The 25144-nt window shown below is 41.9% G+C and overlaps 1 protein-coding gene across 1 annotated transcript in view; it reads right to left on the reverse strand.

Moving 5' to 3' along the window:
- Positions 1-25144, reverse strand: part of FSTL5 (follistatin-like 5) — a 337288-nt gene that overhangs the window by 65052 nt on the left and 247092 nt on the right. The window contains exons 7-9 of the mRNA XM_015414569.1: positions 22377-22538; positions 19707-19841; positions 3671-3697 (exon numbers count right to left, since the gene is read on the reverse strand). Coding sequence (XP_015270055.1) covers positions 3671-3697; positions 19707-19841; positions 22377-22538 — 324 coding nt within the window. The remainder of the gene's footprint in view (positions 1-3670; positions 3698-19706; positions 19842-22376; positions 22539-25144) is intronic.

A 25144-nucleotide genomic window follows, 5' to 3' on the forward strand; every position in this document is an offset into this window, starting at 1 on the left:
TAAACAAATGGTGTCCTTATCATTACTGCCCAAAGTTCTCAAATTAAAATGTTGGTCCTGAAACCACTCTGGTATTGTCATTGAAATAGGCCTTGCCTTTGATGTTCATCTTAATTTTTTGTAATAATACATAGACTCTCACAGTAAAAGAAGAAACTATTGAAGTGGTGCAAGACAATTGGCATGATTTCTGAGAGTAATTCAGTGTTGAAAGACAGTGTATGGCTGGGGGCGGTGTGTCATTATTTTCTAGGAGTGCTCTTCCAGTTTATCCAAGAACCCAAACAGTGAAATCCATAGGACAATGTGCAAAGATCTCTGGATGCTTGTTCACCAAAGAAGCGTACCAGAAAGTAGAATTTGATCTGCATAAATCATCAGATGGAACCTTTCACATACTAAAGTCTCCAGCTCAAATTCCTATTGGCACAGCAGCCTGAGGCAGTAAAAAGGTTGGCAAGACTATGTTTGCATCTTGCCTAAGGCCACTATCTTAACAGCAGTAAAGCATAATATTTAGAAATTAAAATCTCTACAAACAGTACAGAGGACTCACAAAAATTGTTTATAATGAAGCTACTAGTTGGGTCCTATTCTCACATTTCTCTGTGATGTGATACAGTTGCTCATTTTACCCACCATTTTCACATAATTCACCTTCATGCTGATTGGGCCTCTGTGCAATGAGATGGGAGATTCATCATACCCTAGGGAACTTCAACATTTGATGGATCCCCAGGACATAATTACTTATAGTTCTATTCAGGGGGGCACAATCAGAGGAAATGTTCAAAATGATGGGTAAGGCTATGGATTTTAGACAATGAGTATGAGTCTAAAATGCCAGTTTAAATATCAGTGGCAACAGAGTAGCCTCAACAGCAAACTATTATGAGTATTAATTTTAAACCACTTTATAACTAGCATGATCCAGGCAAAGCCGAGTTTTCCCATTGACTTCAGTGGAAAAGATTTAGGATGCAACAACATGTGACATTGTCATGATCCAACTCAGATTGTGCTAAATCCATGTAAATCAGGAGCTGTGGTGGAAGATTTAAAGCTCAATCATATGCATGTTTACTCAACAGTAAATCCTACAGTATTCAAAGGGCTTTCCTCATAAGTACATGTGCTTCGGGTTGCAGCCCTCTGGGGTATCATCCACAGGCAGGAGAAGGGCTCTCCCCTGGCTTTGGTTTCCTTATTAAAACAAACCTTTTAAAAGGTATTTTTTCTTCAAGAGGAGATATGTTAATTATGGTCGTAGAGGGAAAATGGCTTTCCTTTCCTTTTAAGATATGGCTCTTTTGGCCACAGTCTTTAGCCTAATCCCACATGGGGGGGGGGGACTCACTCCAATCATAGAAGTTTTTTAAATTTTAAGTTGGGTTGTTAGAAGGAAGGATTCCAGCTACCTTGTGATACACAGGTCCTTATCCTGTAGGAGGAAAAATGGCTTAAAAATTGACTTGGTGTATGTGAAAACAAAGCTCAGGAAAGGTTCAGCTTCCCTCTTTCACTAGTGTAGCCAGACTTGGTCCGGCAACCAGCAAAAGACTGGGTGGGGTGGTAGGGTTGCCAGGTCTGGGTTGGGGAATACCTGGAGACTTTGGGGTGGAGCCAGGAGAGGGTGGGGTTTGGGGAGGGGAGGGGCCTCAGCAGGGTCCAAAGCCATAGAGCCCACCCTTCAAAGCAGCCATTTTCTCCAGGGGAGCTGATCTCTGTCAGCTGGAGGTCAGTTGTAAAAGCGGGAGATCTCCAGTCCCCACCTGGAGGCTGGCAATCCTATGGGGTGGGGACATAGGGGCCAGTCATCAGCGATGGTGTGATATCACTTTCAGGAAAACCCAGAAGCAATGCCACTCTTCTCTAGGAATCACTGGAAATTCTATGGTTCTACCACAGAGTTATCAGCACTTTCTAGAGAAGTATGATGTCATTTATGGGTTCTCCAGGAAGTGAAGTCATACATTGCTGATGACATTACTTTAAAAAGATTTTCTCTCTTGACAACCCTATCTCCCACCCAGTTATGCTGCACTTTGAAGTCTCCTTTTCCATTTTGTAAAAAAGTAGAGGGATAAAATGAGTTAAATGTTCTGCCACAATGTATACCATGTTTCCCGTTTTTTTTAATGCACAGCAACCAGGAAAGCTAAGTGACTTACCCAAGGTCAAAAAGTTATAAACAGCTGTATTAGCCCCCACAAAAACCAAAACAAGAAACCAAATCCATGTACAGTATTTACTCAAATGCAAGGCTAGGGTCCCCCCCCCCAGTCTGCCATAAAAAGAAGGGGTTATTCTACATTCACATACAAGTTAAATTTACATTCAATATAACAATGGGGAAAGGTTGTCTTTGTATTCAGTAATTCTACTTTATTCTGACCAACCAAAGCAACACAAAATATGTGAAAGCTTTCAAATGTGACCCAAATATAGTTAGCTTCTAAGTTAAACAGGGATTTGAATCATGTCTCTTCCATCAAAATCCAACTTTCTGGCCATTGTTCTCAATCATCTATCAGTGGTGATCTACTTTTTTAAATAACAGTTCTCTAATCATCTTGCACATTCAATACCACTTTTATATAGTGCACGTTACACACAATATATTGTAATATACAGCAGTGAACTGCAGCATTCTTTCTCCTACATGCACACTTCTCAAGTTAAAGCTCTACAGCAAATAAATTTCTTTGTCTCACCAAGTAATCAAACAGCCACAATTCTTTTGTTAGTCTGGGAGTTACAGAAAACAACATGGTTGGCAAAAAAAAAAGGAGTCCCACCTTTGGATCTGTTGGTCTTTGACCATAATAAAGAAAACTGAAACAACTTTGGGTCAACATTCTGTCTGAAATTAAGCTGATTGGCTAAATGATTCATGACAGCAACAGGCCAAGTTAAGAGCCCTTTTCACATGTTACAGTGAACAAAATCCCTCTGTTTGTAAGAAAGAGCCCTGTAGTGACATCATCATGCTGGGGCCATCGTGCAGCAAAACTCTAGCATTTGGGGGAAACTCTATGGTTACTATAGAGCTTTTGCCCTGAATGCTAGAGCATCACCATGTGATGCCCTAGCATGATGACGTGTCAGAAGAGTCCCAGTGAGGAGCCAGGAGCCCCCTGCTGCGGGAAAGGTGAGACCTGGCAACCCTAGTTATCTGCACATGGCTAGTGAGCAGTAACTCATGAAAGTCCATACCCTACCAAATATTTTGTTAGTCTTTAATGTGCTACAGGACTTTTGCTCGTTCCTAAAATATACACTGTACTCAGACTGTAGATATGTGGTCACTGTAACTTGTGAATAGAGTTCAAGGACAATCCTTATGTACTTTGTCAATGTTTCTGTAGAAAGTTTTGGCTGATACATTCGTAGGGCTTTAGTTAAGTAAAAGCAACAGGCAGGGGAGAAAGGGACCAAAAATTTAAGATCCTACAATCAAGAATCCCCCTCCCGCAAACGTTATGAGGTTTTTGTTCTATTATTGACAATGATTTGTTATATAAGAAAATTAAGATTAGATGGTTATTTATAAAGTGTAAGAAAGAAAAGGTAATTAATATAATTCTAAAGCTATTGTCTGCTAGCAAGAGATTTAATATACATGGGACAAGTAAATTATTACAGAAAGGGAAAAAAATTATATTAGTACCTTCCTCTCTCCACAGTATGTTTGCAACTGCAGCATGTAAAGAGAGAAAAGAAGACACGAATAAATATGGATAAAATCACATGCAATGGCACATCAATTTTTAGTGTAATGAATATGATACAAGTTCATTTTACAAAATAACTTCCAAGGGACATCATTTTATTCAATCTGATTGTTTAGGATTTCTAGTCACATATTTACTATTTGAAATTACCCATCTTGGGGCACTTTTCAATGAAGAGTACATTTATCTAATACAAACAACAACAACATTTTCATTTAGATTTTTACCTGAAATACCAATAATAGGTAAGTCTGAGCTATGCTTATTCTGCTGTCTACTGACTAATGAACAACATGACTGAACATTTCAATGCATTGAACAGAAGTGAAAAGTTGAAAGATATATCTGAGTTGTGCATTTAAATAACACTTTCATTTCAGTACTGCCCTACTCAATTCCTTTGACACTTCCACGATATTTTTGACTGACTTCAGAAGGCAAAGTTGAGGAAAATAACTTGCTGAGGCAAAATAATAATGACTTTTTAGTATATTTACATGAAAATATCATCAAGATTTGAATTCCAGTTCACTGAATTTGGGTTTGGATATACTTAAATGTCTACAGAAAATAATTATACATCCTACATATTTCCAGAAGGAAAACTGGCAGGAGATTGAGACTGGGATGGGTACCCATGAAAGAGTTAGAAAAGATCCTTAAGTGTAAGGATGTGTCACTGGCAATCAAAATAATTCATACTGTAGTATTCTCCATTACTAGGTATGGGCGTGAGAACTGGACAGTGACGAAAACTGACAGGAATACAGTTGATTCACTTAAATGTGATGTTGGAGGAGAGTTTTAAGGATACCATGGACCACCAAAAAGACAGGTAGGTGGGTTCTAGAGCAAATCAAGTTAAAATGACTAAACTGAGGGTCTCAAATTTTGGTCACATAATAAGAAGATGAGATTCAGTGGAAAAGATAATAATGCCAGGAAAAGCTGACGGCAGCAGGAAAAGAGGAAGACCCAACATGAGATGGATTGACTCAATAAAGGAAGCCATGGCCCTCAGATTACAAGACCAGAGCAAGGCTGTTAACGATAGGATGTTTTGGAGGTCATTAATTCACAGGGTCGCCATTGCTGGAATCAACTTGATGGCACTTAACACACACACACACACACACTTTCCATTTTGGAAGGACAGAAGCAAATCCAGACATGATATTAAAATAAATTGATTAAAGTAGACACAATCTAACCAACATACATTTTGTAACATAGAAGTTGAGAACTTTCAAAAGGAAAGTGCTGAGGGGTTGTGGAAAAGGAAATATCAAGAACCCAGTTTTATAAATCAGGTCTTACATTCAAATATTTAGTTTATCTTACATTCTCAGTTATGCATTGCCAACTTTTCCCTTTGCTAAAAATTTACAGGCTTTCCCAGGCTGCTGCTGAATCAGTGGGCTGAAAAAGATTTAATAATTACTAACCTCACCTCTACTACCCTCAGGTGGATAGCCATGTAAGTCTGTAGTATTAGAACAAAATTAGAATAAGTAGCACCTTAAAGACCAACATAATTTTCCAGAGGATAAGCTTTCATGAGTCAAAGTTCACTTTGACAGAAATCAGGAACCTAATTAAGTGAGTCACAGAAGATTATACCCTAAGAATTTTTGTTGGACTTTAAGATGCTACTGTTCTCAAAATTTGTTTTACTTCTCTCTGTATCCCAAAACAATCAGGAAAACAGATCTTTATGAGAGATAAGTATATGTGGTCTAAAATGGGGAGGGTGGGCCTGACTATCCTCAGTCTTTCCTATATGAACCAGCAGTTGTGGTAACTATGGACAAAGAATAACATGTTTGAGACTGCAGTCCTACATATACTTGAAAGTAATACCACTACAGTAAATGGCATCTGTTATTATTGCTATATTCAGAATGTTTCAATTAATAGCCATAACAATATGGTGTCCTCCAGTTATCAAAGACTCAGCAGTCTATATCCAATTACCAGCTTCTGCTGTTTTAGATATGATTTCATTTCTTCCATCCTCCAAAAAACCCCACTGGATCAGAGAAACTTGATGTTTCCCTTCTCCTCTTGAACCTTGAGTCTCGAATTATGGATAGAGTTGCCAGATTTTGTACAACTGATAGAGCCTACTGTAGTTCTGTATTAATTTAATTATATTTGCTACTCTAATTATAATCGGAAATTTTTATGTAAACATTTCTGATACTGTATCTATTTTTGTGCTTGTCTTTGACCATTATTAATAAACTAGCAGTAAAGTCCGTTGTGACAGCAATACAATGAGCTCTAGAAAGATGTGGTGTGTAATGAAGATTTCAGTTTATAATACCTTGATTTCACATTTCTCTCAGGTACTTTGTATACATTCTAATCATTCTACAAAAAAGAGTAATAGGAGGGCCAAATCTCGGTATCCCGCTGAGTGCAGAGCATTAAAATCTCAATTACGCAGTATCTATAGCCAATTTCAAACTTCAAATGATTCGTCCCTCCTCCCAAAGTATTTTCAGGTAAAAAAACAGTTACAGGAGAGCATGAAAAAGAAGAAGATAGAGTTTTTTAACAACCAATGGGAACAACTATACCAAGCAACTGTCCTAAATAATTCCAAGATGTTTTGGGCCATAGTTTCAGGTGCTTTACACTCAAGACCTTCTCCCATATCTGCGATTTCATCTCATGCATGGGCACAGTATTTTTCTGCTCTGTTTCAGCAGAACCATGATCATATGGGTAATTTACATGATTTTTGTGATGAGCGTTTCCAAGTCGCATTGGAAGTGACATCATCACATAGTAATGAAGATAGCCACACACACCAGTAAGTACCCACTTCCCCCTTCTCCCAGTGGTTTCTAGGCCATGCATACCCAGGTTTAACTTAAAAAGCCAGCAAACATAATTGCCAAAGAAAAATTTGTTTATTTAATTCATTTGTACCTTGCCCTTCTCCCCAATGGGGGTCCAAAGCAGCTTACATCATTCTCCTCTCCTTCATTTTATCCTCACACAACCCTGTCAGGTAGGTTAGGTTGAGAATGTATAACTGGTCCAAGGTCACCCAGTGAGCTTCCATGGCACAAGGATACTGCTTTTCCAGATACTAGGCCAACACTCTTTACCACTACACCACAATGAGAGAAATAAGTATTGCCAAGTACAAGATGCAACAGAGAAGTTTCATTAGAGGTTCATATCACCCTGTGGAAGAAATTTAGATAATAAATTGGAATCACAAAAGCTTTGAGGCTTTTGTTGTGCTATAGGCAACAGAGATGTTTTTGTTGCACACCGAGAAAGTCAGTAGCATTCAGATCACATAACCCCTTTGAAGGTGATAAGACTTTGACATGCAAAAAAGGCCCTGGTGTTAGAAACTGATCTATGTAATGGTACGGAAAAGGCATATTATTTTTTAAACACAGCCCCGAGACACATAATGCAGGAACCAGGTAATTTTCAGTTTGTTGTGGATGAACACATGAAAGGATTTATAGAAGTTGTTTCATAGAATGTGACAGTGTCACAGCTGCTGAATGGGGTAATACGGGAAACTGTAACTGATGTTAAAGAATAAAAAATTCAGAGTAAAATATTAATCAGGCATCAAATATTTAACTCATCTATAAATTACCGAAAAATCATTGTGTGACAAATTTTACTATCTGTAGATTAACAAGTAAATAATGAACTGTAGATCACCTGCAGTGGAACAGAATATTTTGGAGGAAATTCTAACCTGGAGCAATTTGATAAATCGGGTTTTTACTGTTAAAATAAGCCTTTGAATGTTACCATAATAATACAAATAAATATAGATTTTTTAAATAAACTGAATAAAATAAAATGATACATGCTTGTTTGTAAAACTGCCAGTTTGGTGTAGTGGTTAAGTGAGTGGACTCTAATCTGGGAGAACCGGGTATGATTACTCACTCCTCCACTTGCACCTGGCTGGATGACCTTGGGCAAGCCATAGTTCTGTCAGAGGTGTTCTTGAAAGAGTAGTTCTTGAAAGAGCTCTCTCAGCCCCACCTACCTCACAGGGTGTCTGTTGTGGGGAGGGGAAGGGGAGGGGAGGGGAAGAGTTTGTAAGCCGCTCTGAGACTCCAAGTGAAGGGCGGGGTATAAATCCAATATCTTCTTCTCTTCGTCTTCTCTCTCTCAGGCTCTGAAAACCAACCATGCACCTGAGTCCTGATCCTGGAACCAGCTGTTTGTCATATACTCTAGGCATATAGGAGAGGGGCCTCTATAACTGGTTGGTGTGGTAATTTGTTTAATATGACTTTGCACAAAGGGGCAGAGTCCAGGTAGAGTGCTGACATTTCATCTTTGACCTTCACAGAGCAATCATAATATGCCATCTCCCTCTATCTTTGTATAGAAACCAGTTCCAAGAATAGTGTTCCCAAGTAACATCACAACAAGAAATGGAATACACGGTAGAGATAGGCCTTGTTCCAGTTCAAAACTCAGTGTGGTGTATTCGTAAGAGTGCTGGACTAAAATTGGACTAGGCTCTCGGAGGCACAGGTTCCAATCTTCACTCTGTCATGGAAGCTCACTGGGTGACCTTGGGCCAGTCACACACCCTCAGCCTAATCTATTTAAGAGAGGTGTTCTGAGGATAAAATGGAAGAGAACAATGTAAGCCACTTTGGGACCCCACTAGGAAGAAAGGCTCTGTATAAATGAAGTAAATTACTAAATAAAAATATGTGAAACATGATTCTGGAAGTTTCAAGAGACAAAGAGTTAAATAGGTAGAAAGGGGAACAGATCATCAATATATTCTATACAGTTCAACAATTGAAAAGTACCGAGACTTACTTAGTGAACTCAGCTCTCATACTTTATTTAGTGAAGAACAAGACAACTTTGGCCGGCTCGCAGGCCGGCTTATATTCCCAGTGAACCCCACACCCAAAACACACCCCATTCTAGTGACTGGCTATTTACAGTGGCCAGTCGTTCCATAGGACATTACTCGGATCCTAGCCCTCTGATAGGTGCAGCTAGAATCCGCTTGGCCCATTGTTCTCCAGAGTGAAGCTCAGTTGCTTCACATGACCGTGTGGAGCGCTAGCCATGCACGCGGTCGGGTCTCAATACATTACACCCCTCCCCACTTGGTCCGAAACACACCCGCATACAAAGTCCTTAAGGTATGTTGGTGTCTTTCTCGCTTGCGAAGAGTGGTGGAGGTGTGGGGTCGCAGCTGGAACCGACATCGTGGCACTCCGCGAAATGCTGTCCGGCATTGGGGATGAGGGGGCTGGCAGAGGAGACCCGCTCAGAGTGCTGGGATGGTCTTCGGGTTGGTTGGCCGGGAGGAGCGGGGGTACCTTGTCCGGAGTTGCTGTGCTGATGGGTTGCTGAAGTGGCACTGTGGCATCCGGGATGCATGGGTCCTTATAGTCCTCTGGGTCCAAAGGCAATACTCGCTGGCGAAGTTGGTCAATATGTTGTCTGAACAGTTAACCATCTTTTCCTGAAACCTCATAGGACCTGGGTCCCAGGACTTGCACAACTCATGCCGGAATCCATGGTGGGCCCCTCACATAATTCTGCATGTGGACTGGATCCTCCGGGAAGAAGCCCCTGGCCGCTTCCTGCGTTTCAGTGCCTGGTACCTGCTCGGGGCCCCGATCTGGATGCAGACGGTCCAGCCGTGTCATCAGGCGCCTGCCCAGGAGTAGCTCCACAGGGCTGCATCCGGTAGAAGTGTGTGGTGTTGTTCTCTGGCCAAAGAGAAAGGCAGCCAGCTTGTAATCCCAGTCCTTACTATCCAGGAGGCGGAGCGCTTCCTTGGTCATCTGAACCATGCGCTTGGCTTGGCTGTTGGTAGCTGGGTGGAAGGGGGCTGACCTGACATGCCAGATCCTGTAATACCAGGTGAAGCCTTGGAACTCGCTAGACGTGAATGCCGTGCCGTTGTCAGTGACCAGGGTGTCTGGGATGCCCTGGGCACTGAAGATCCGCCACATGGACTGGATCGCTGATTTCGAGGAGGTGGATGGCACGGGAACGACCTCCAGCCACTTGCTTTAGGCATCTACGAGGATGAAAAATAGTTGCCCTTGGAATGGCCCCGCAAAGTCCAAGTGCAGCCTAGACCAGGGGCAATGTGAGGATTCCCAGGCTCACTCCGGGGCCCAGGGCGGCTCCATCTGGGAAGCTTGGCATGGCTGGAATCTCTTTACCACGTCCTCTACGTCTCAGTCAAGCCCTGACCACCAAACATAACTTCTAGCCAGGGCCTTCATCCATACCACCCCAGGATGTGCTTCATGAAGGGCGGTGAGGACCCGTTCTCTTAAAGGTGCAGGGATTACTACCCGACTCCCCCACATAATGCAACCTTTGTGGGATGACAGTTCGTCCTTCCGGGAGGCAAGTGCCTTGAAGTCAGACTCCCCCTGGCCCAAGGGCCACCCCCTCCAAGATGTGGCTGAGGATCTTGTCCTTGGCAGTGAAGCATGCCATTTCCTTGACATGGATCGGTTGGTCTGGGAGGGTCTCCAGCAGTGCAATCTGATGAGTTGGGTCCAGGTAACCCACAGGCAGTGGGAGGTGGCTCAAAGCATCCACGTGTCCCATCGCTTTTCCCGAGCGGTGGACGAGTGCATATGAGTAGCCCACCAGGAAAATCAACCACTGGAGCACCCGGGGAGAGACCATATGGGGGGGTCTGGCGGTCGGGGGCCAGGAGGCCAAGCAGTGGTTTGTGGTCCATAAGGACCATGAAGGGCCTCTCATACAGGTAATGGTGAAACTTTCTCACTCCCACCACAACCTTCAGTGCCTCCTTGTCTATCTGCGCGTAGATGTGCTCCACGGAAGACAGTTTCCGAGAATAATATGCTACCGAGACCTTGCGGCTGTCCGGCAGCCTGTGGCCGAGGACTGCCCTGACCCCATAAGGTGATGCGTCGCAGGCGAGGACCACCAGCAATGCCTCATTGAAGTGCGAGAGGACCGAGTTTGGAACCAAAAGGTCCTTAACCGCCCAGAACGCGGTGGTATGCTCCGGCCTCCAGACCCACGGGGAGGCTTTGTCGAGTAGGCGGTGAAGCGGCTCCGCCACCGCAGCCTTGAGGGGCAGAAAGGAATGATAGAAGTTCAGCAGGCCCAATACCCCGTAGCCATAAATCCCAGTGGGTCAAACCACGAGAGGCCCAGTAAACTCAAAAGCTGGCCCTCCACCACCAGCAGGTCCAGGAGACCGTCAAAGTCTTTGAATTGTACCCGGAACTTGCCCCAGCCCAGGACCCCCACGGGATTCTTGTTACAGTCCCGTAATGTTAACCCCTGTGACTTTTGCAGGAGGGGTCCCCCCCCATGGGCAAAGCATGCAGAGGATCTCCACAGAAATAATGGGAAAAGATGAACCCGTTTCAATTTCCATGCTACAGGGGGACCCCTCAATTAATACAGTCATGTGCATCTTGTTAGGGCTATCGGGGGGCAAGTTACATACCAGGTGTTGCTGGTGGTGGGTCGAGAGGGTGTGCAGGTTGATGGATTCCGAGTGGGTTCCCATCTTCAGGCACTGACCTCATGAGCAGCATACCCGGGCGATGTGTCCTGAGTTGTTGTACGTCCGGCAGACGGTGTCTCTAAAGAGGCAAGACTGGCGCTCGTGCACTTCCCCGCAGCTGGCACAAGATGATGACAGCAATGATGAAGCCTTGGCTGAGGAGGATCCCGCTAACCGTTGTGGCTGTTGGGACGGGCTGTGGTGGACCTGGAGCACCTCCTCGTCTTTGGAGCCGTCTGATGCGATGGTTGCTTGGGTGCGGTGGACCGCTTTGCCACAGCGGTCCTGGTGCACCTTCTCGTAGGCGACGGCCTAATGGAGCGCCTTGTCCAGGTCCAAATCATCTTGGCTGACCAGTTTCTGCCGCAATTTGGGTTCTCGGAGGCCCACAAGAAACTGGTTGAGGAGTGTGTCAGGTAGGCTTGGAAATGCGCACCTCATAGCCACCCTCCGGAGTCCTGCCAGGAAGTCAGAAGTGGTCTCATCTGGACCCTGGACGTGCGCAAAAAAGTCCATGTGTTCAGCAAATTTCGAGGGTTTGGGCAAAAGGTGGTCAGTAAGTGCCTTCACCAGCACCGTGTCAGTTTTGTTCTTGGTCTGTTTGGGTGCGATCCGGTCCTTCAGCAGCAGGAACGTATCTATGCCACAGGACCGGAGGAGGAAGGTCTTCTTTTTCTCCACATCCACGATGTCGTAGAAGGAGAAGTGGCTCTCCAGGATCTCGAGCCATGTTTCCCACTGTGTGGGGCGAGTGATGTCAAAAGCAGTGATGCTCTCCGGGGGGGCCACCATCTTAACACTTCCACGGGGAGGGTGAAGCTCGAGAGCACTGGCGGCAGTGACTGGAGCAAGGCGCAGTGCTGCACTCGGGGTCAGTGGTGTGAGGAGCGGCATGGTGCACAGTGACCAGAGAAGCGGGGCACAGTGCGGAGCAATGTGCGGTGTTCTCGGTGCTGGGGCCTGATGCGATGCTCGGATCGTCGTGGTTGTTGTTCATGGGAGGTGTGATCCCACCTTCATCACCAGTAAAAAGTACTGAGACTCAGCTCTCATACTTTATTTAATGAAGAACAAGACAACTTTGATCGGCTCGCAGACTGGTTTATATTCCCAGTGAACCCCACACCCAAAACACACCCTACTCTAGTGAGTGGCTATTTACAGTGGCCAGTCGTTCCATAGAACATTACTCGGATCCTAGCTCTCTGATAGGTGCTGCTAGGATCTGCTTGGCCCATTGTTCTCCGAAGCGAAGCTCGGTCACTTTGCATGACCACGTGGAGCGCTAGCCATACACGTAGTCTGGTCTCGATACATTACAACAATTGACGTATTAAAAGCTGTGTTCGGCAATCACCTCAGTAGCATGCTTTTGGCACCTTCATTTCCAGGATTTGGGTGGAGGTGAGACACACATATCCCCCTCCCCCTCCACAGTTAGAGGCAGTGTTCCTTGCTCAGACATCTTTCCTCCTCATGGGACCGATAACGGAAGAAGGAGTCAGTCAATATTCTTCTGGTGCAGCTTCAAGTCAACCAAAGCTAGCACTGATGTCTTGATTAATAAGCTCAATTATATTCTGGGAATATTTTCCCCATCAGTGGCTAATGAGTGAATACATGTAGAAGGAAACTATACAGCATAAAAAGTCTTGTTTTCCCATCTCTTGCCTGACAGTTAGTGGAGAGGCTAATTCCTTATCACTCCAGCAGTGATTGTTGCAGGGGTACAGGAAGAACAACGTTTCAGTGAGAATGGAGAAAAAAGAAGCAGATCACCAGAATAAAATTAGTTCCCCCATGGACTATAATGCCTACAAGTGAACTTCTATCAGGCTGGCTCAATGGCTTTCCATGCCCTAGGAGGCTGGCCCAAGTGCCTTCCCCTCAGACCCATTTGGGTACACCCTGAGTCACAGACTGTCTGGACATCTTAGGGCTCACTTACCCACAGATGCAGCCAGAAAAAGCTGGAGGAATTGCATTGAACTTTGAAGTGACACCACTTCCAGGCAAAGAAGATGGAGATTTGGGGAGTTCTGAGAGTTGCCCAGAAGTGGTGTCACTTCTAGGTCTGATACAATTCCCCCCTCCCTCCACTTTCTCTCGTTGCATTGGTATGCGAGTGGGCTAGAGCCCCAAATTCTATAGTTATAATAGGGAAAGGCTGACACTGCTGCCCTAAGATGTTGGGTAAGGACACGTGCACCTGAAATGTGAACTTGGGGAATGAAGTTAAGGGTGCCTGAAATTCCATAGATATTTAAATGTAAAATATGAGACCTTTAAGATCTTCAGCACTGTATGCGCATCTCATCTCCAGATACAATTGCTCTTCTGTTGCATAATTTGCAAGCTTGCTGTTTGAATTTTAGGGCTTCTAAACTGTTACATCTTTTCAGGTGTAAAGGTAACACTTTGATTTTTGATTTTGGAATCAACAAGAAGTTGATGAAATTTCACTTCTAAATTTGTACCTCCTCAAAACTGGATCATTACATTGAAGTTTCCTGTGTGCAAAAATATTTTGTTTCTGATACTATCTAAAAATATGAAAACTAATTCTGTCTGTAAGTTTGGGCACATTCGCTTACTGTGTGGATAACTATGTTGTCATGTTATGTGCATACACTAGGCTGATAAATATATTGCAACTGAGAGATATATTTGTTGTTCCAGTACTAACAGGAATGTCAAGAGGGCTTCTGATCACCATCTTTTGTTAAAATCTTACCAAGCTGTCAAAGAAGCTTAACTCATGACTTCACGGAGACATAAATGTAACAACTGTATGACAAAGTGCTTTCACTGTGTTTTTCATTTACTTTAATCTCGAATTTCCATTTTGATGATGAATCATTATCATCTAGGAGCACTGGCTTCTCTCGGGAACAGGAATGTGCTATCTGCAAGAAACTTTAAAATAAATTATACCTTCCATTTTCTACGAAAGCCTCAGCTCAGACTATTTATTTCCTTTTATTCTTGCTAACAGCAACAGGCATCACATAGTCTACTAAATGTCTTATCCATCACTCTATTTTCTTGCTTGCTACAAAATATGGTATATTAATCTCCAGCAAGAGACTTTGAAGGTTATTAAATCTTAGACATCTAATCTCAAATTTAAAGTGTAAGCATCACGTAAATGCTTTGAAGATTTGTTTCATGTTAACAGTTTCATTCCAGCAAATTTCATCTTCTGGTTTTGTTGTTGTTATTGAACAAACCCAGAAGAAGAGAAATGGAACCTACACATCTTTTACCTCAGCTCAGCCTTAGCAAGATATGAGAACCTTTATCGTAATAAAAAAACCCTAGCCCTCCCAAGACCTTCCTTAGGGACAAGTAAATGATTCATGTGCTATAAACAGATACCTCTAGGGCTCTGCTGGGAAGGTATGTCAAGCCTGCAGTATATGCTGTAATAGTTTTTTTCAATGTGCACTGCCGTAGATTTTTGAAGTAGAGGTAATATTCCAAACATAGATAGTCAAAAATTGAAAAAAAATTGCTAAAAGTTGTATAACTGTATGAAACACAGCCTATAAAAGTAAACCTATCAAAATATCCACATAGGATTGCAGTAGACCTCCAGTGGAAGGAACAGAGGTCCCCCACAGGGCCTGAACCATTGTATGTTTGCCAGGCAGAAGTTGAACAAGGGCAACTGCTGATCCAGGGCCAAGATGAAGGAGAGAAGCTGGAATGGCTCATGGGGAAGTTGGCCATGCTTCCCTGTACCAGCAAATGAGGAAGGTGTAGTTAGTGTGGAGAAATCCCCCCCCCCCGGGTGAAGACACAAATATCTTTGGACCAGAGGGGTGGGACAGTGCAAGAGGGTATGCTGGAGCAGGACTTTTAAAAAGCCACATGGTGCAATCTGGGGCTGGCAGAGTGGAAAGAGTGATGCAACTACTTCTCTCCCAGCTGAGAAACATGTAAGTTAGTTGCTGTAAGTAAAAATAAAGAACACTGTTGGGGAAAGCTGCTGCAACTGGCAAGAAATGATTCTTGCTTCAGCCTCTCTGATATAGAAGGGTGACTCCTTCCCAGACTGCTTCAGCCAGTCATGCTGACAACCGGTTGCCACATTGTGGGACATGATAACAGTGCCAGATACAAGCACTTGGAGCATCTTGAGTTTTGTTTTTCATTTTCTCTGTCTCAACTAGAAAAACGGGGAGTAAATATCCAACAAATGGTTTGGTCACTGAGATACTGAGCATTCACAGATGAGTAATTGACTAATGGAGGTTGTTGTTCATAAGGTATGATTGCTTCAGTGTCCTGTACCAAAGTCCAGACAAGGCCTCCATAAACGGGACCAATGGAGTTAGAAGCTTTCATTTGTTGGAGGGGAAAAGAGAGAGTGAAGTTTATATTACTGTTCTCCATGACATGAGAATGAACCACCCAAAGTGCAATGCTTTTAATTTTCTTTGTTTCATCTCAGCATTAAACACATGCTTATGTTTCCCACTCAGATCAACAGGAATGAGTTCAAAGTGCTTAACTTTGGCAGGATTGTATCCCACATTTAAAACAGCATCAGAATGTCTATCTTCTGGTTCAGAGAACATATTAGATAAGTAGCTACAATGCTTGGTACTTTTAATAGCCGTATTCTAATAATTTATGATGGAAATCAATACAGCATTTCAGATTTACAAATCATGTTTTAATGTTTTTTTCCATGACAGTCACTTCAGTGCTGATTTCTGGGAAACCCCATAAATCAATCAAATGTGAGGTTCATGACAACTGCCTGTTTGGTTCTTTTATGAACTGAAGCACAGCTACAAGAAAAACATTTGAATTACTGGGACTGAACTCTATAGTAAAAGAGACCCACCGTGGGGAGGTCCTTACAGGTGATTTATGTTCTCATGTGCTGGCTGGTGATGTTCTAAATTAGCTTGATAGATGGGAAGGAAGGGACTGAGGGACTGAAGTAATTTTTTTTCTGGTGTTTTGTTCTGTCTTTCCTTGGCTTAGGTAAAAAAAAAAATGTTCCACTTTCCTGATTTCTTACAGCATGTACTTGTTGAACACCTTACAAATCCAGTTTTAATGTTTATTTCAAATAAACAAAAAGAAGTTAATCATATCTCTCCTATTGGGTAATTCATTTCCATGGGTCAGGTTTCTGGGATTAATTTCTAAAAGAATAATACTTTCTATTCTCATCATAATCATTTGCAAACACGATCATAGCACTGTTTATTTGTCTTTGAAATGGGAAAATGTTTTATAATGTTTGCTTATTCAGCCAAAATAACCTGGGGAGATAGGTCAGGATTATTCTCCTTCTAGAGATAGAAATAGAGATTATGGTGATTTGTGCAAGTGAGATTTGGCCATTAGCACATATCTTGTCAGTCTGTGCATCTTGCTTGCCAAAGGATATATCACTGGGTCATAAGGGATGATTTCCAAGGGAATAAATTTTGAGAAACATGATGCAAAAGGTCATATGCTCTGTCACTTTCACCCATTCATCCAGCAATCTGAATAATGGTAAGAAATGGAAAGGCATGGATTGCCAGGATCCAAGCAAGAAACAGGGCCTCTGGTTTCCACTAAGTTTGTAATGTGTGACAGACTGCTAACACTTGGGGGAAGGGAAGTGTTCCATAGATAATTGTATTTATTTCTGTTTAAAGCATTTCTAACCTGTCTTATCTCCTTGGACTCAAGGATGAATAATAAGGCAAGATCCTGTAATAGAGATATTGGATAGATTACTGTTGCATAGGATAAGACCTGTTATAGAAATTCTGGGAATATGGATTTGGGTGGAATATGGTCAACATGAATTTAATTTTAGCTACTAACAGGTATGTTAAGTATCTTCACTGTGTAAGAATTACAGCTATTGAGCAGTTCCCTTCACCAGAAATTATTAATGTCAATATATACTTTGTTAATTGTATATCATCTTGCAACTTCATGCTTAGACAACATGACAGAGACTGTTATCCAAGGAGAGATGGCAGCTATGATATATACCTGGAGGTTACTAAGTATGTCAAGTGGTATTTTACTTATCAATCAGATATCATTTGTGATTATTGACAAGCATCCTATGTTATTAAATACTCTTAGAATTAATGCATCAGGAGATACTACTAATGTAACTATCAGTCATTCTGTTCCTATACACACACACACACACAACAAAGATGGTGTGACTCTAGTAAGTTTCATTTTTTTCCCTAGAAAAGGAAGAAAAGAGGTGGCAGAAGAGGGGAGATGATAAATGAGATCTTAACTCAATGACTAATAATTTACTCAGTTTTGAAGATCGTATCAGAAATGTCCTCATATCTTGGAATTTAACTCTGCTGTCAACAGAGCTAGAAAATTTCAGTTTTGACAAGAACCATTAGCCAAAGCCAATTGTAATGGAAAATTAATTTGTACAGTGGAAAACTATGATGTGACATCACATTTGCAATGTAAAAAAAGGTTTTTAATTAGAAGCATTTAATCATGTGACCTGAAAAAATGTACTAGTATTTCTGCTGTTTTTGAGAGCTGTGACATACTCCTGTTTTTGAGAGCTGTGACATACTTCAATTAAAATTAACTAAGGCCCTCAGTATAGACTGACAATGCATAGACTGACAAGATACTTTGGCCACCAAATGAGAAGGGAGCACTCACTGGAGAAGACCCTGATGCTGGAAAAGATTGAAGGTCAAAGAAGAAGGGAACGGCAAAGGATGAGATGGTTAGACAGTGTTATCGATGAAATGAATATGAAATTAAGCAAACTTCAGAGGACGACAAAAGTCAGGAGGGCCTGGCATGATGTGTTCCATGGGGTCACAAAGGGTCGGACTTGACTGTGCAACTGAACAACAACAACAAGGCCCGCAGACATTACTCCCTGCTATTGTTATTTGCAAATTTATCATGCATAATCTGATTTTTCATGGTACAAAAATATTAACCTGGACTAGGACAAGTAGTGATCCTTTCAAGGAAAATCTCTATTGTTTTATACAATAAGAACTACTCTATCAAGGTGATAAGGCAGAACTTTGGGGCTTAAATGGCTATAGTTTGTGATGAAAAAGTTATACAGAATTGAGTTAAAGGCTTTCTAAAGTTAATATTTATACTATTCAGCTATGCTGAATTATTCCTTGAACCATATATCCCAAATGGAACACCGATCAAGGTTATTTAATTATTTTGTGTGGTATTTTCTAATGTATTTATTACACTTATAAATCTACCTACACAACTGGAACCTAATTTGTGCTGATGCCTAGAAATCATCTGTTTTCTACCTATTTACATCCTGTTTCTTTACAATATGTTTGAAAACGTTATCAACAATGAAGGCAGCCATATGAGTGAATAGGTTCAAATTTCCATGTACCCTTTATTTAAAAGTAGATATTTCTCCTGTCATCATGGAATTCCATGATTTTTAAATAATTCCAAATGGTTCTTCCAGCAGTTCAGGAAACGATTAATTGAAAGACTAGGACCCAAATGTGATGCCCATGGATGCCACATTCTGACATCTTTCCCGGTGCCCAAGTGTTTTTAAAAAACGGGCAGAGACAGGCGGAGTTTTTGTCCAGAAGGGCTCTTGACTGGGAACTGGAGATCTGATTGGCTGTGCAGATTTTTTTACAGTTGCTTTGGCATCAACTGCCACCACAGCACAAGGATTTTCCCTGTGTAACTGAAGGTAAGCTGTGTATATGTCAGGGCAATATTTTAAACAACATTTTAATTTTAAAAGGCATCTTGTTAAACAGAGATTCTGCCTAAAATGTTCAAGGTGTACTATATTGGTTATGCATGAAGGGCTAGTATTAGTTATTCATGACCTCATTTTGTGGTTGGCTCCGCCAATCATGGCAGCCATTTTGTGATTAGCTCTGCCTTCTGAAGCAGCCATTTTGTAGTTCTACCCACCATTCTGTGGCAGAATTCCATGGTACTCACAGGCTGAAAAGGGTTGGGGACACCTGGACTTGGACTGAAATCCCATCAAATACTCTAAATGAACCGTCAACAAATCTCTTGTCTACACAGTCTACAACTGTGTGTGTGAATGCATATGAGAGGGAGAGAGGAAGCAAAGGGACAATGATCAGTCGAAGGTAAAACACAGGTCTTAACAACAGAGCTATAATTTCTTTCTGTCAGACCAACTTTCTGGAGGTTACTATTCTTTATAAGCAACTGCAAATATGACAAGTTGATTATTACACAGAATACTTTGGGAGACCAAGCTGGCCACATTCCTGACATATGAGGCTGGAATGCAAAACATTACCCCCAAGTATATTATAGCTGGATAAAGTGGTTCTTATACATTGATCTACTACAGTTTACCCACACCACAGCAATTAGCCTTGCTGTTTCTTCTTTAGATGTGAAATAACATAACAATTGCTACATACGGGTCTTTCGAGCAGAATCCTCCACAAAAAGTGAAGAGATGTCTTCATCCACTCCTGCTTCATTCTTTGCAATGCAGGTGTAAGCCCCTGTATCTTCATAACGCACATTGCTAATGTGAACTTCGCTGCCATTTGCTGTTCATGGAAAAAGAAAGAAATATGTGACTATTTTAGTTTTGTTATTGTACTTTAAAGAGTTCTCATGTAGACATCTGACTTAGCCAACCTATTTAAACTATTAGCTTTTCTGGCAGTGTCTACTAGTGTATACAAAACATGTCTACAGAAATTTGGTTGTTGGTGAAACGTCACTTTTTATGCACAATATTTTTTATGCTTCATTGCCAACATAAGCATTGCACAACAACCCAACTAATACATCTCTGATCTCCAAGACAAGTATGCACACATGGGGAATGTTCTTTTGTGATAGTCTATCAGAGTCTTTAAGCCTATAAGATTAACAAGTCAAACTTGTTGAGCAGAACTTTCCCCCTCCAGCTCAATGAGCCAACCAAGAAAACTGCTGTTCTAGGGGGCACAGAGACCCTCATTAATAGGAGAAGGAACAAACTAAGGGTCTGCAGTTGGTCGAATCAGTGGAAATCACCCCTTTCCGCAATTGTGGAAGCCCTCTGATAGAAGCAGATGGTAGAGTACAAGGCAATACAGTATTTGAAGAACAAGAAATTACTATTTGCACCCTGAGTGGGTACCAATGGCTTTCTGGAACTATTACAAAACAAATAGTAACTGCACAATACATATTTATATATTCTTCCTGTTTTCACTACAGTATTCTAATGACAGGAAACTTGCCCTACACCTTTGTTTGAGGGCTGTACAAGCAATCACAGAGCTTGGTGTCATTGTGAGGGCTTGGAGAACTGCTGTAAACACAGAAATTCCAACGGCTGCATGTGGAAGTGCCATACAGGGTTGCCAGTTCTGGAATGGGAAATGCCTGGAGATTTGGGTATGGAGTTTGGTGAGGGAGATTAGTAGGGATGTAGTGCAACAGAATTCCATGAGAACTCCAGGCCCCACCTGGAAACAGAATTCCATGAGAACTCCAGGACCCACCTGGATGTTGGCAACCTTAATGCGATAGTACACTCGCAGCACCTGGACAACTACTGCAATAGTACACTCGCAGCACCTGGACAACTACAACCAAAAGACAAATGGCAGTCCTAAATTATTAGCATGCTAGTCCTTGGCAAGAACGAACCACCAATAGGTTATGGAAAGAATAATAATCATAACAAAATAAGTGTAAAGGGTGGTACCATCTGCTACACACAGGAAAAACTGCAGAACCCAAACTCTATTTATCAAATGTTATCTGGTCCTCAGACAACTGCAAATCCATTATAAGAGGTTTCATGGCCAATCTCCAGTGTCCTGGAATTCCAGGTATACCTCCTTCTCTAACACCTCATTGAAGATAGTTAAGGCTGTCTGTCTGTAATTTGCTCTTGCTGCTAGGAAGGTATCTCCTAGGAGTGGCAAAGATCCCATAAGATTATTAAGTGGGCTAAATTAATGATTAAAGGGATGTCTTCATTGGTTAGATCAGCCAAGTAAGACCATTCTGTCACTTACAGTTTAAGTTACATGTACTTCTAAATAAATGACAGTGTGTTTGAAGCCACAATACCCTAGACCTCCTCAGTTTGCTGTTATGGCACTCATTTTAGACACCAGCTAGCACAAGCAAGACTCTGGTCTGCCGTCCATGCCCTGCATGTGAAAATGAGTTTGTGTAGCACTCGTACAGTTTGAGGAAGAAAAGTAACAGGTGGGATCATCATGAAGCTTAATCAAATTACGCACAAGCAAAGAAAGATTGCCAGCCCCCAGCTAGGGCCTGGAGTTGTCTTCAAATTACAACTGATCTCCAGACTAAAAAGATCAGTTTGCCTGAGGGGAAAAAAATAGGCAAATAAGAAGGTGGACTCTATGGCATCATAACCCCTCTGATCTCCTTGATCTTCCCAAATTCTTCCCTCCCTAGGCACTGACTCCAAAATCTCCCAGCATTTTTCACATCAGAATTGACAGCCCTAAAACTAAGTAAAATACAGTTTAGGATCTCAGATTATGAGAAGCCTCTAAATACCAAAACATTACTAAAAAAAATACCATTTTTATGGTAATGATATGGGGCCTCTTAAATTTAACATAGTTTAGGGCCTCACCGTGTCTTAATCCAGTCCTGGGCCAAATAGCAATAACCTTCAGGAGATGCTATGGAAGTACTACAAATAAAAAATAATATAATGTTCCTCATTCTATTCAAAAGCTGTATTTTTGTCTGTCACTGTGCACCATTTTTAAAAACACTGTTTTAAATGTAAAATTCCAATATGGAGTCAATTCCCAAGAGAGTATTTGTGCACACAGCATGATAAGGGGAACTAGAAAGAGCTACTGCCAGGAAAACAAGGAAAATAATTGTATCACAATTACTTTGTAGGCACCGACACTGCCAGTTTCACTTTCAAGGTGGTGGAGCTAACACATCACACTTGTTGCTTAAGGCTCTGCCTGAAGGCAGGATAAATAAATGATACCAGTTTAAAAGTTCACATTGCTCTCTGAAGTCTTTGTAGTCAGATAAAAAAGACATGCTATGTCTTTAGAAAATTATAAAATATGTTTCTTTACCTTGAAGAGTTAACTGTTTGGACAACTTTGGAGTAATATCAATTCCATTCTTCAACCAGCCAAGCTGTGGGTTGGGGATACCTTCAGCATGGCATCGAAGGCTTGCAGTAACGCCAGGCTCCCGGGCTTGGCTTTCTGGAAAGACTCTTATGACAGGCGGAACTGAAGAGACAAAAGCATCATAAATCAAATGGAATGCAAATTGTTAAAAATATGAACACATTTCATAGTCATCAGTGCAAACAGCCACATAGCCATATATAAAGGCACAACAAAAGAGTAATGCTATATGTTACCTGTTTGCTTATTGGCATATGACCTTTAGCTCTGCTATACAATTTACGGAACACAACAATGTTATAGGTAGAGAGGGTACATGCATTTGCTGGTGGGTTGTTTGCCTGGCCCCTGAGCCCAAGGTGCTCCAGGCACCTTACAAACATAACAAAAAAGCAGTATACATCAAGATCAATAAAATAATACTGTGAAATCAAAGACTGGGGGGGGGAAGCACACAACCTTCCTACGCCACTAGGCAAGCTTTCCCCATGCCACAAAGATATTGGTAAATAAATGAAAATTACACAGATATCAGAAACTCAAAGAAGGAGGAAGAAATACAGTTTGTGGCAGTGTTTCCTCTAATTCCCCCCCTACTGGAGCAGTTCACATCCTCAACAGAAGATAACTGCTGTAATCTTAAAATGGGCAATGGGTGGTGCAAGATCCTGTGTGGCTCCAGATTGCTGCTGAGTAGGGCTTCCTGTGTTGAGGAGCAGCTGCTCACACACACAGCTTAGAGGGAACACTGGTTCTGGGGGGGGGGACCCACTACATGAGGGCAGCGATTAAGTAATCCTCTGTCACTGCTGAAGATACTTTACCATTCAAGTAGTGCAAACTGCAGGGATTGTTCCTTTTCCTGTGTGATCTTTTGGCATCATTCTTTCTGATTAGATAGGTATTTCACATAATTGCATTTTAGCCTGTGCTTCCTGCACATCATGACCCTTCAACCTGCTGTTTGTGGTTTACTAATTTCATACATATAATACCTGCACAGTACAGATACACTAGGGAACCTATTCCCCTGGTGGGAGCAAGGTATCCTCCATCCCCACTCCCACTTTAAGAAAAATAAAAATAATTAAAAAACACCATAGTGTCACGTGCAGTGTCATGTCATTTCCAGTAAAAAAAAAACCCAGAAGTAACACAGGGTAGCTCTAGGAATCACCAGAAGCTTTGTGGCTTTACTAGAAAGTAAAGCTACCCATGTCATTTCTTGTTTGTTTGTTTGTCTTACCAGAAATGACATGAGACCACAGCTGCCATAGTGCTCCCCATATCCCTGCTCACGACCCTCCCACTGGTTGCCATGCCATGTTTGAGAACCCTAAGATCTGCTCATAGGCTTTGATTCAGTAAGCTGTTTAAATCTAACCTGCTTTTCCTCCTTACTGCACCTCCTGTCCTACATGGCTTTTATCAGTGCAGGTCCTAGGAACCCCATCAGGCTCTATGAACTTTTTCCATGGTCAAAAGGGACCCCCCTCCTTTTTCAGCAGTGAAAATGCTGGGTGGATCCAACCCACAGCATACAAATAAATGGGCTAGGTTTTTGTGAGAGTGTCTTTAAGTTGCCACAAGATTCCAGCTATTTAGATGTGCTCACAGTTAACCATGACCACATAAAACTTTCATCATATATTTGGCCATCTATTCATCTCTAAACCAATACCAGACAAGATGAATCAACAGAACTTCAGTGGAATAATATTGCATCAACGGAATTATTCTTAAGTTAAATGTTATGGCCCTTTCAGACAATGTTAAAATAATGCGGCACGCAATTTATTTGCATGTATTTATTATTTGTATCCTGCTTTTATCCCAAAGTTGGGATTCAAACCAGCTTTACATCATCATTCACCTCCTCAGTTTCCCCACAACAACTACCCCAGGAGACAGGCCAGGCTGAGAGTTTGTGATGGGCCCAAAGTCACCCAGAGAGCTTCCATGGTAGAAGCTGGGATGCAAACCCATGTTGCTGTTGAGAAATGGACTAATATTCATTTTGCTGTGGACTGATATTCGCTAACACACCATATGGATTGTGCACACATTTACCCATAGGCTCAGAGAACTTGCTGCTTGCAATAACCTGTTGTGAGAGGTTTCAAAGAGACTGTATTCAGCCTGCATTTTATGCTAATGAAGTTTGTAAAGGAAGCACACAGCTACCTAGCCTTAGGGAAGAAGCACATTTTGCCATTGTTAGCACGACCCTTAGGCTAAGGAGAGATAATCCCCCCATTGATGGACTGGTGAGATACATGTAGGCAAACGGATCTGCTCTACATCTGAATTGCCGCTTCCTGTGGGAATGTTTATCACAGCTACCTAGCCTTAGGGAAGAAGCACATTTTGCCATTGTTAGCACGACACAACAGCTAAGGAGAGATAATCCCCCCATTGATGGACTGGTGAGATACACCTGATCTGCTCTACATCTGAATTGCCGCTTCCTGTGGGAATGTTTATTTATTTATTTTTAAGTACCCATAGGTACACTTTTATTAATTTTTTATAATCTACAACAAACAAATCTACACACTACAAACACTCTACTACACATAATGTATATACCAAGAGTGCAGTTACATTATATGCTTATATGCAATTACTTAATTAATAAAAACGCTATATCAAACACTTTCCATTCTTCTATCTTCTGTGTTCTCAAGTCCATTGCGCTATCCTTGCCT

This window comes from Gekko japonicus, unplaced genomic scaffold (genome assembly GCF_001447785.1).
Source record: "Gekko japonicus isolate JY-2015 unplaced genomic scaffold, Gekko_japonicus_V1.1 scaffold579, whole genome shotgun sequence".
Lineage (NCBI taxonomy): Eukaryota > Metazoa > Chordata > Lepidosauria > Squamata > Gekkonidae > Gekko > Gekko japonicus.